The 12298-nt window shown below is 46.8% G+C and overlaps 1 protein-coding gene across 1 annotated transcript in view; it reads right to left on the bottom strand.

The window, feature by feature from the left end:
* CCM2 (CCM2 scaffold protein) overlaps positions 1-7731 on the bottom strand; it is a 43033-nt gene extending 35302 nt beyond the window's left edge. Inside the window, exon 1 of the mRNA XM_053409418.1 lies at positions 7509-7731. Within this exon, the coding sequence (XP_053265393.1) occupies positions 7509-7538 (30 nt within the window). The 5' untranslated portion in view covers positions 7539-7731. The remainder of the gene's footprint in view (positions 1-7508) is intronic.
* Positions 7732-12298: the final 4567 nt, after the last annotated feature.

Raw genomic sequence — 12298 nt, 5'->3', positions numbered from 1 at the left:
TCTCTCTTCCATACATCACTACTGGGGGGTGATAAAGGACTTTAAACATTCAGAGTCAGTAATTAGTTCTACAGCCATCTCCGCATGAGATGTTATATAAGCAAGCTGTTCTTTTCCACCCACTAAAAAAAAGATTCAGGGCCCAATTTCTCTTCCAGAATTAAAACTGAACTAAAATTAGCTTCAAATATTAATTAGAACACGACTCTTGGGAAGGGGCCCAAAGAACATTTGTCAGCAAGTCAGGCTGAAACGAAGGCTATTGCCATCCTTTCATGGCGTTTCATTCATGTGTAATAACTTCCCTCTAAACAATTTCCATTTAACATTATACAGCATTCTTTCTGAGAAAATCCTGGGTCAGATAAACCGCTCCCATGCCAGTTTCTTTGCGAATCAGTTTGGTTGTGCACTCACAAACACGAACCCCAGAAATACACAGAGTCACAGCCGGCCAGCCTCCCCAAGAAAATTTTTTTTCAGGACGACAGGAAAATTGCAACCACCTTCTGGAGGAAAATGCGCCAATTCCCTCCATAAAGTCCCTATCTAACCACAGCGCACTTGAACAGGAAGCACAGAGGAAGGGCGGAAAGCCAAAAGCTTCTATCAACTCGACCCAGCCCTGGAAGGAGTGACTTTAGGAGATCTGAAAGCACCAGTCTTGCGGCCACACTGGAACATCACTTGAATACCCAGGGGCAGGAATCAGGGGGTTTTCCAGTCCAGGAATCACATGCCAAGAGAAGAGTGCCCGGCCTTACATCAGGCTGACGACACAAATTGCTCAGCCAGTCTCATACTTTGACATCCAAGAAAGGTTTATCTCCTTTCTATCTTGTCTATCAGGTCTTTGGCTAATTGAACAATCTGTAGCCTTTTAAACTGTACATGGCGGTGGTGGGTAATTGTTTTTGTTCGTTCCTATGTTATATATTGGAGATGCGGGTGGCGCTGTGGGTTAAACCACAAAGCCTAGGGCTTGCTGATCAGAAGGTCAGCGGTTCAAATCCCTGCGAGGGGGTGATTTCAAAAAGCACGTCAAAGTGCAGTTCAAAAGCATGCCAAAGTGCAAGTAGATAAACAGGTACCACTCCAGCGGGAAGGTAAACGGCGTTTCCGTGCGCTGCTCTGGTTCGCCAGAAGCGGCTTAGTCATGCTGGCCACATGACCCGGAAGCTGTACGCCGGCTCCCTCGGCCAAGAAAGCGAGATGAGCGCTGCAACCCCAGAGTCGGCCACAACTGGACCTAATGGTCAGGGGTCCCTTTACCTTTGCGTTATATATTTTGAAGTTTTTTTCTATTGTAAACAGTCCTGTAGTCCTCAAATGAAGGGTAGTATAGACATTTTTAATAACAACAATAATATCATCAACTTGTGGGTTTCAATCCTATAGAAATAAAGAGCTCGGGCCATCAAAACACTCGTTTGTAAGATTCCAGCTGATGCCCCTATGTGGTTTCTTCCAAATTGTTCAAACCTTTACATGTACTCTGCCAGGAACCCGTTCCCCCACCCCAGCTCCCTCTGTCAAAGCCCACCAAACCAGCCATGACGTTTGCCATTCAATTGCGCACATCACACCAGGAGAGCATGGCCCATCCAGGCCAGCGTCCTGTTCCACAGTGGCCAACCAGACGCCTGTGGAACAAACTGACAAAGAAGACCTGAGCACAAGAGCATCATTCTCCCCTCCTGAGGTTTCCAGCAACTGGGATCCAAAAGCATTGATGCTTCCAGCCGTAGGGGCAGAGCAGAGCCTCAATTGCCCTCTCCCAGCTAAGGCCCGGGGGTTGGATCCGACCCAATCACCTTCTAAATCCTGCCATGGACAGTCTGGGAATCGGCGTGTTTTTACATGAGTAGAATGTGTCCTTTTATTTAAAATGCATCTCTGGGTTATTTGTGGGGCACAGGAATTCGTTCACCCCCCAAAATATAGTCCGGCCCCCCACAAGGTCTGAGGGATGGTGGACAGGCCCCTTGCTGAAAAAGTTTGCTTACCCCTGAGATAGGGGCTCAGCTGGGCTACGGAAATTAGAAGAGCCAGGATGGTATTCCTCCAGATTCTTAAGGATTATGGGGGCTTCCCTCATGGAGGGGAAGTGGGCAGGAAAGTCTCTCGCTCAGGGCTACAGATTTAGCACACTCAATTGAATAAACCAACAACTGCTGCGACTAGAGGGGCTGCGCTCATTTCAAGCCCTCCCAAAAGCCAGGCTGAATTTTCTGCATTCTGCTGGCCCAGGGTTCTCATTTCCTTCACTTCATTCTGGCTCCCTCGCTATTTCAGCTTGCTTTTGCATGTACTGTAGATTTCCACCCACCTATTCCATTTCCGTCAAGTGCCCGAGGTGAGCTGTCAGAGCTGCCTCCTTCATCCCCATGTAATCAACCAGACAAAAAAATAAAATGCCTTGGTGCTTTGTAGGATTTTTATTTTTTTGGAGCAGGGCGGGTATGCTTGCTTTGTTTGAAACTAAAACTGCTAACTGCCTGAAATCCGCCCCCAGAGGCCTTTTAAAAAGCTAGGTAGTTCAACACCTCTGATGTCCAAATAGCCTCACTATGGGGTTCACCTGGGAAGGTAGGAGAAGGAAAACTGTGATCCTAAACCACCACTGCCTCGCGGATATACTCATTTGTCAGAAAGGCCGCCAAGACCACATAACACCGGTCCTGAAAGACCTACATTGGGTCCCAGGACGTTTTCGGGCACAATTCCAAGTGTTGGTGCTGACCTTTCAAGCCCTAAAGGGCCTCAGTCCTGTTACCTGAAGGAACGTCTCCACCCCCATCGTTCAGCCCAGACACTGAGGTCCAGCTCCGAGGGCCTTCTGGCGGTTCCCTCCCTGCGAGAAGTGAGGTTACAGGGAACCAGGCAGAGGGCCTTCTCGGTGGTGGCGCCCGCCCTGCAGAACACCCTCCCACCAGATGTCAAAGAGGACAACAACTACCAGACTTTTAGAAGACATCTGTTCCCTGTTTAGGGAAGCGTTTAATGTTGATGTATTATGGTATTTTAATCTTTTGTTGGAAGCCGCCCAGAGTGACTGGGGAAGCCCAGCCAGATGGGCAGGGTATAAATAATAAATTATTATTATTATTATTACCATCAATATATTATAAAGGCTTTGGGAGGAAACCTTGAGAAGCAATCTGTACCTGCTGCCTTGCGGGACACATTCGAATGTGTCCTTTTATTCAAAATGCATCTCTGGGTTATTTGTGGGGCATAGGAATTCGTTCATTTGCAACCCCCCAAAAAATATAGCCCAGCCCCCCACCAGGTCTGAGGGACAGTGGACCGGCCCCCTGCTGAAAAAGTTTGCTGACCTCTGTCTAGCCCCATGTGCACATCCCTCTCCATATAAGCAAGCAAAAGGCTTTGTCAAGGACACATTCCAGCTGGGCGAACACACTCAAGGATGGTGCAAGACAGGTTGTGGGGCTGGATAAAATGGGTCATGGGTTTGGGAAAGGCCCACCAACTGGACAGAGGAGCTTGGAGTGTGTGCTCTCTTCCCTCGCCCCCCCCCCGGTCTTCACAAGTCAAAAAGTAAAAATTAATCCTAATGCACACCCAGAGCGAGAGCCACTAAATTCAGAAATATGCTGAGGACCTCTCAGAAAGCAGGAGCCTCTCTCAACCATAGTGCACATAAATGGGACACACAGACGTATCTCATGCACCTATACTTGCCAGGCCAGAGCAAGAATGTTGCTGAATCCCCAGAAGTCAGCCTGATCCGAGTACCAGATAGAATTTACTCCAAGGCAGATAGAGCGATAGAGGCACAGAACACGGCCCAAACACAACCAGTACCGTATTTTTCGCTCTATAAGAAGCACCGGACCATAAGACGCACCTAGTTTTTGGAGGAGGAAAACAAGAAAAAAAATATTCTGAATCTCAGAAGCCAGAACAGCAAGAGGGATGGCTGCTTTCGCTGCTTTCAAAAGCAGCAATCCCTCTTGCTGTTCGGGCTTCTGGGATAGCTGTGCAGCCTGCATCCGTTCCATAAGACGCACACACATTTCCCCTTTTAAGGAGGGAAAAAGTGAGTCTTACAGAGCAAAAAATACGGTAATTCTATTCCGAGACTACGCTTCCTATTAAGTTTTCCAGAGGAGGCTTCTTTAAGAAAATGAAAAGTTGCTTGACTAACACAACTTGTTCTTAAGTGAGCTAGGGTTCAGGGGTCAGGTGGCCAAGTTTGCTGAAGGCACAGGATTATCTGGCATCGAAAAAAACAAAATAATGTGATGGAGAGCTCTAAAAAATCTTTCTGAAAGTGAGTGGCTAAGCAATAAAATAGCAAATGTGGTTCTCTGCAAGCAGGTGCAGACTGATGCACATTAGGACAAATAGATACATAGATCCTCACTTCTGGTGGGGTCTAAGCTGGCAGTGGCTGATTTCTGGGGACAGCGCAATGAAAACGTCATCTAGCTGTGAAAAAGGGTCAACTTTGAGCCAGGGATGATTAGGAAAGGGGCTGAAAGCCAAAGCGTCAAAATCTTTGGGCTTTTATATAACTCTGTGATGCAATTGCACCAGAAATACTGTGTACACTTCAGGACACCAGCCTTCAAAATAAAAATATATCGCCGAGTTGAAAAGGATAACGAAAGAGATCTGAGGGTTAGATCGACACATCTGTGAGGAATATAATTCTAGAAACTGAGGGTTGGGAGACACTGGAAAGATTACAGTAAAGACTTCTTCGCAATCACATACCTTCGGCTGTGGAATTTGCTTCCATAAGGAGTGGTGAAAGCCACCGGGCTGAACAGCTTTTAAATGGGGTTAGATAAATTCACGGAGAACAGTACCAGTCACAACGGCAGTGTCCTAAATATATATTCAGAGGCGACAGGTCTCTAGAGAACAGTCACTGGGGAACAACAAAAAGAGAGCTACAGCGCTTATGTCCTGATTATGAGCTTCCTACAGCGAACTGATTCAGCCTTGTGGGACTAAGCCATGGGTAGGCAAACTAAGGCCCGGGGGCCGGATCCGGCCCATTTGCCTTCTCAATCCGGCCCGTGGACGGTCCGGGAATCGGCGTGTTTTTACATGAGTAGAATGTGTCCTTTTATTTAAAATGCATCTCTGGGTTATTTGGGGGGCACAGGAATTCATTCATTCCCCCCCAAAAAAATATAGTCCAGCCCCCCACAAGGTCGGAGGGAAAGTGGACCGGCCCCCTGCTGAAAAAGTTTGCTGACCCCAGACTAGGCAGACCTTCAGTCTGATCCAGAAACTAGGAACTCTCTCCTTAAGTCCTTAACTCATTGAATACGTTAGTACAGAGCAGGCTGCTGAGGAGCAAAGGAATTCATCACACAGCAAGCAAAAGCAAAATACTGTATTTTTCGCTCTATAGGACACACTTTTTCCCCCCTCCAAAAATGAAGGGGAAATGTGTGTGCGTCCTGTGGCGCGAAAGCAGGCTTTCGCTGAAGCCTGGAGAGTGAGAGGGGTCAGTGCGCACTGACTCCTCTCACTCTCCAGGCATCAGGCAGCTATCCGCAAGCCTTTGGAGCGCTCCGAAGGCTTGCGGATAACAGCCTGCAGTCTGGGGAGTGCAGTGCCTGCCGGGCTCCGAAGGCTTGCGGATAGCAGCCTGTTCTGGGGGCTGGGGTCGGGCGAAGCTCGGGCTTCCCCCACCCCAGCCCTGTGGCTAAAAACGAAGCCAAGACAGCAGATTTTTTTTTCTTTATCCCCCCCCCAAAAAAAACTAGGTGTGCCCTATGGTCTGGTGCGCCCTATGGAGCGAAAAATACTGTATTCAACAACGGATGAGGCTGGTCTGGCACAGTATCTTCTTCCCCTCCACTGCCAAATATTACCTTGTGACAGCAGAATCACAAGACCTCCCCAAAGCAAAGATTTCACAAGGTGCCTTTTGATTTTGACAATACTCCCTGCACCCCAGTACTTGCCACCTATGAAATACTGAGAGAGAGTGGGATAGAAAGGAAGACTGCAAATGTAAAACTCTCTGGCAACTGGGGAGAGAGGACAAGGAGCAGAAGGATATCACGATTCATATCACCTAAATATTTCGAACATAATATCCTCCCCCATCCAATTATTGCCAGCTATGAAATATTTGATGTGGGTGGGGTGGAAAGGAGTCCTGCAAATGTAGAACTATTTAGAAATTGGGAGGGGAAACAGGGAGTAGAAAAACATTAAACTTGATATGATGTAAACGTTTTAAAGATACCAATCAAGACCTTCTTTATTACTGGCATATGTGAAATGCGAGGTGTGGAGAGAGGAAGAGGAAAATCCTGAGGATCTACCACTGATAAAATTGAGGAGAGAGAAAAAACAATAGCAGGACTGCAAATTGATCATGTTTTATTTCATTAAAAAATTTAAAATCTCTCCCCCCCACACACACACCTGGCAAGTTCTTACGAGTTGTGCAACAACACTCCCAACTCCAATTGTTATTTGGGGTGATCTGGTTTAACAACAACAAAAAGGTGGGGGCAGCAGGACTTCAATTTGGTCTTGTTTTATTTAATGAAAACATCTGCACCCTGTAATTTTTATGGGTTGTGTGAAGACCATCCTCAACTCCAATTCTTATGGGGAGCATTCTGGTAAAAAGGGGGGGGCAGGACTTCAATTTGATCTTGTTTTATTTAATTAAATCATCTCCACACACACCCAATCCCTATGGGTTGTGTGAACACCCCCCACTCCAATTCTTATTTGGGGTGATCTGGTTTTAAAAAGAAAAAGTGGGGATAACAGGACTTCAATTTAATCTTGCATTATTTAATGGAAACATCTGCACCCCGCAATTCTTATGGGTTGTGTGAAGACCCCCAACTCCAATTCTTATGGGGGGTTATTCTGGTAAAAATGGGGGGGCAGGACTTCAATTTGATCTTGTTTTATTTAATTAAAGCATCTCCAAGCACCCCCAACTCCAATTCTTGTTTTATTTAATTAAAGCATCTCCAAGCACCCCCAACTCCAATTCTTGTTTTATTTAATTAAAGCATCTCCAAGCACCCCCAACTCCAATTCTTGTTTTATTTAATTAAAGCATCTCCAAGCACCCCCAACTCCACCTCTAATTTGGGGTGACCTGCTTTTAAAAAGTGGGGATAACAGGACTTCCAATTGATCTTGTTCTATTTAATGAAAACATCCGCACCCCGCAATTCTTATGGGTTGTGTGAAGACCCCCAACTCCAATTCTTATTCTGGTAAAAAAGGGGGGCAGCAGGACTTCAAGTTGATCTTGTTCTATTTAATTAAAGCCCCCCCCCACCCCCAATTTTTATAGGTTGCGTGAATATTCCCAACTCCGATTCTCAAGGGGGGAATCAGCCCTCCAACTCCCCCCCCGCCCCCCAGTGCACCTGCCCCTCCCCCACCTGCCCCCCCAGTGCATCTGCCCCTCCCCCACAGGCCCCGCCCTCCTCCAGGCCCCGCCCCCCTCTCCCCCCGTGGCGCCCCCGCCCTCCCCGCCTCACCTTTTTGCCCCTCTTGCCTTCCTCCTCCATGTCTCAGGCGGGGCCCGGAGGCATTTCCCCGCCCGGGCCGCGCGCTCCCTTCACTGCGCCGCCATCCCGGAAGAGCAGGAGCCTCAAGCCGAGCCAAAAGAGCCGCCGCCACGGCCGCCGCGGCAACAACTTTTCAATCCTGCCGCCATCTTGGGCGTCGGCGTTCCCGGCGTGCCCCGCGCCAGCGCTCGCCTTCATTCAGGCCTCGCCGAGAGGCGCCCAACGGCCCGGCGCGGGAGGACTGACGTCAGTCCTCCGGGAAGGAGGAGCGGAGAGGGAGAGGCGGGAGAGAGAGGGACTCAGTTGCCCAAAGAGGTAGGGGGAAATGTATGAGTTCCGGTCCGCCCTCAGTTCCGGTTCTGATGGGGTGGTCAAAGAGGGTGGAAGAGTGGGTGTTGCACCTGAAAACAGAAGCGCCTTAAAGACATTATTATATTATTATATTTTATATTTTATTATTATATTATTATATTATATTATATTATATTATATTATATTATATTATATTATATTATATTATATTATATTATATTATATATTATATTATATTATATTATATTATATTATATTATTATAATTCCTGAGTAATCTCTACGTGGGACAAGAAGCTACAGTTAGAACTGGATATGGAACAACTGTTTGGTTCAAAATTGGGAAAGGAGTACGACAAGGCTGTATATTGTCTCCCTGCTTATTTAACTTATATGCAGAATTCATCATGCAAAAGGCTGGGCTGGATGAATCCCTAGCCGGAATTAAGATTGCTGGAAGAAATATCAACAACCTCAGATATGCAGACACAACCTGGATGGCAGAAAGTGAGGAGGAATTAAATAACCTTTTATTGAGGGTGAAAGAGGAGAGCGCAAAATATGGTCTGAAGCTCAACAAAAAAGAAAACCAAGATCATGGCCACTGGTCCCATCACCTCCTGGCAAATAGAAGGGGAAGAAATGGAGGCAGTGAGAGATTTTACTTTCTTGGGCTCCATGATCACTGCAGACGGTGACAGCAGCCACGAAATTAAAAGACGCCTGCTTCTTGGGAGAAAAGCAATGACAAACCTAGACAGCATCTTAAAAAGCAGAGACATCACCTTGCCAACAAAGGTCCGTATAGTTCAAGCTCTGGTTTTCCCAGTAGTGATGTATGGAAGTGAGAGCTGGACCATAAAGAAGGCTGATCGCCGAAAAATTGATGCTTTTGAATTCTGGTGCTGGAGGAGACTCTTGAGAGTCCCATGGACTGCAAGAAGATCAAACCTCTCCATTCGGAAGGAAATCAGCCCTGAGTGCTCACTGGAGGGACAGATCCTGAAGCTGAGGCTCTAAGACTTTGGCCACCTCATGAGAAGAGAAGACTCCCTGGAAAAGCCCCTGATGTTGGGGAAGATGGAGAGCACAAGGAGAAGGGGACGACAGAGGACGAGATGGTGGGACAGTGTTCTGGAAGCTACCAGCATGAGTTTGACCAAACTGCGGGAGGCAGTGGAAGACAGGAGTGCCTGGCGTGCTCTGGTCCAGGGGGTCATGAAGAGGCGGACACAACTAAATGACTAAACAACAACAAAAGAGCCCAGCGACCCCTTACTGCAGAACATGGCGGTGGCAACACAGGAATCATATTGTGCTGTAATAAAATCTGCCATCCTTTGAGGTGCCACAAGGCTTTTCCACTCTATATGAATTTCTCTATATTTCCACTCTTCTTCAGTGGCGTAGCGTGGGGGGTGCAGGGGGGGCCGGCCGCACCGGGCGCAACATCGGGGGGGGGGTGCGCTCGCACTCGCAGCGCTAAAATCCACAGGTTAGGGGGCGCAAATTACTTGCCTTGCCCCGGGTGCTGACAACCCACGCTACGCCACTGCTCTTCTTAATCCGGATTCCCACCAACTACAATTGACGGCCGAAAGTCGCTGTAGAGAACCAGTTACAGATAGGTAGCCGTGTTGGTCTGCCATAGTCAAAACAAAAATTTTTTTTTCCTTCCAGTAGCACCTTAAAGACCAACTAAGTTAGTTCTTGGTATGAGCTTTCGTGTGCATGCACACTTCTTCAGATACACTGAAACAGAAGTTGCCAGATCCTTCTATATAGTGAGAAGGTGGGGAGGGGTATTACTCAGAAGGGTGGTGGGAATGGGTGATTGGCAGATAGCTGTGATGATCCTGTTGACGACTCTTAACGACTGCCATAGGTCTTACAGGAAAAAGCAAGGGGTGAGAAGGTGAAAAATGGCTTTGCCATGTATAATGAGATAAGAATCCAATGTCTTTGTTCAGACCAGGTCTCTCCATGGTTTTAAGTTTGGTAATGAGTTGCAATTCAGCAGCTTCTCTTTCCAGTCTATTTCTGAAATTCCTTTGTAGTAAAACAGCTATTTTGAGATCTTGTATAGAATGTCCTGGGAGATTCTCTATATATTCTATATATTCTATATATTCTATATATTCTCACTATATAGAAGGATCTGGCAACTTCTGTTTCAGTGTATCTGAAGAAGTGTGCATGCACACGAAAGCTCATACCAAGAACTAACTTAGTTGGTCTTTAAGGTGCTACTGGAAGGAAAAAAATTTTTTTGTAGAGCACCAGTTAGACTGCATCCCCTTTGCTCCTCTGCCCCGCCCACTCCGCGCGAGGCGAGACCCATTGCCGCCACCTGCTGGCGAGCGGCGCGATTGCAGTTCTATTGAAGCCATCCCTATAGAGAGGCTCGTAAGCCGTAAGGACTGTGAGCCGCTAGGGGGCGAAGGAGAGACTTCGGGGAAGGAGGAGGCGGGGTTTTGACGCGGTGGCGTCACACGCACGGAGGAGGCGGGTCTTACGAAGCAGAGCGAAGCAGATGGCGGTTTCTGGGCCACCAGGAAAATGGATCTGTCGCCATCCGCGGCGACCGAGTCCAGTCCGCGGCCTGGAGGGGTGCAGGTAGGTACTTTAGTCTCTGGTGTCTTGTGGGGATGCGGCCTTTAACCCGGGTTTGTTGAGTCTCGGCGCTCAACGGGCAGCTGTGTTGGGCCTTATTTTCTGGGTGGACTACAGTTCCCAGAAGGCAGCGCGGCCCTTTCTCCCTAGTCTACATATAAGAGGAGGAATGGGGGATGCTGGGAGTTGTAGTTTAGCTGTTTCTTTATTTTCTGGTTTTTCCATTTACAATCCTCTGCTGCATTTTCCATTTACAATCCTCTGCTGCATTTCCTCTGCTGTTTTCCTTTTGGGATAGATCTGGCGTTAGGAAAACGCATGCTTTCTCAGCTGTAGGCTGGAATGCACGTGGTGTGGACTAGAAACTTGACTCTTTTGGAAAAATGAGGGCCAGGGGTGCTTAGAAACAGCGTTTTCGTTTTGTAAAAAAGTCATTTTTATTGATTTTCCAATCAAAAACATCCAATTAATATATCCAATCATAATACTCCAATTAAAATAAAAAAACTAAAATTAAAAAAGACCAAATTATATTTATTAATTTTTTAGGAGCTCCCCACGGTTCTGGATCTCTAAAGCTTCTCCTTGTGGTTTCAGAAACAGCCTTTTCGAATCTGCTTTTACTTTTATTTTTCTTTGCATTCTCCCAATGCCCTGGAAGGAAGATTGTGGTTAGTCACAAAGTTCTCCTTCCATTTTGCACCTGTGGTCTTGGACCCAAAGCCTTGCGCTGCATTCACCGCTGATCTTTCCAACTCCTCTCCTCCTTTGCTTTTATTTGTTAGGAACAGCCGTGCTTGTGTCCTGCTTGCTGGAGGCGTCCGATTGGCTCCTGCGACGACAAAATGGTGGACCGGAGGAGCCTTTGGGAGCTGGGGGAATTAACGCTGCCTTGCAGAGGTAACAAAGAGTTTCTCTGAAAAGATGTAGAAACAACAATCCGTGCAGCGCATCTCAGGATAGCGGATAGAAAAAGTTGTAGTTCAAGAACATCGTATGAGCTTCGAAGCGATTCTGTTACTTAGTTTATTCTTTGCTATATCACCACAACACATTGGTCTTTGGCTGCGGCAGCACCATATGTTTAAAGCACATGACTCCCCCCAGAGAATCCTGGGAACTGTAGTTCTGTGATGGGGTGAACTATAGTTCCCACGGTTCTTTTTTTTTGCGGGGAAGCCATATGCTTTAAATGCAGGCGTGTATGTAGTCTTACATGCTGTGGGTTTTGCTACCCTAGTTTAACACCATTAGCGGCACTGTTAGAAACTCGGATATTCACCAGATGGCTCCTGAAACCTAGGTTACGAGCCCCACAACAGAAAGTCTAGTAGCGCTTTTTTACAGTTGCGCTTTCTATTTGTGTTTCCCCCCCGAAACGCAAGAACTAATAGACAATTCGCATCAGGGACACGTTGTTAATATCACATTTCTAATAGCAATGCTTTTTATTTTATTTAAATTTTATTAACATATAAAACATACATATACATTTACACAATACACATACACAACACACTACCTTATTTTCATAACATGAAACATACCTGCATTACTCCATATAATACCTACCTATACTGTGCATATCAACATACCTGCACACCTGCCCCACATGGACACCCACCAAGTGACTTGACTTCCAGCCGTTCTTGTTACGCTACTTTATTTTCCCAACTAGCTTAAACGCATTTCATTATTTCTTTAATCTCCTATCTTGACTTTACTCTCCTTTCACCCTAATCATTTTCTGGATTCACTCAATATCTAATAGCAGTTCTTCATTGGATACCGCAGACAAAAGGGGCTCAGCCCCTGCGCTAGTGGCCAAAACCATAA

The sequence above is a fragment of the Podarcis raffonei genome, chromosome 12 (genome assembly GCF_027172205.1).
Source record: "Podarcis raffonei isolate rPodRaf1 chromosome 12, rPodRaf1.pri, whole genome shotgun sequence".
NCBI lineage: Eukaryota > Metazoa > Chordata > Lepidosauria > Squamata > Lacertidae > Podarcis > Podarcis raffonei.
Note: the sequence above shows the minus strand (reverse complement) of the source record. Positions and strands in the feature narration are given on the sequence as shown.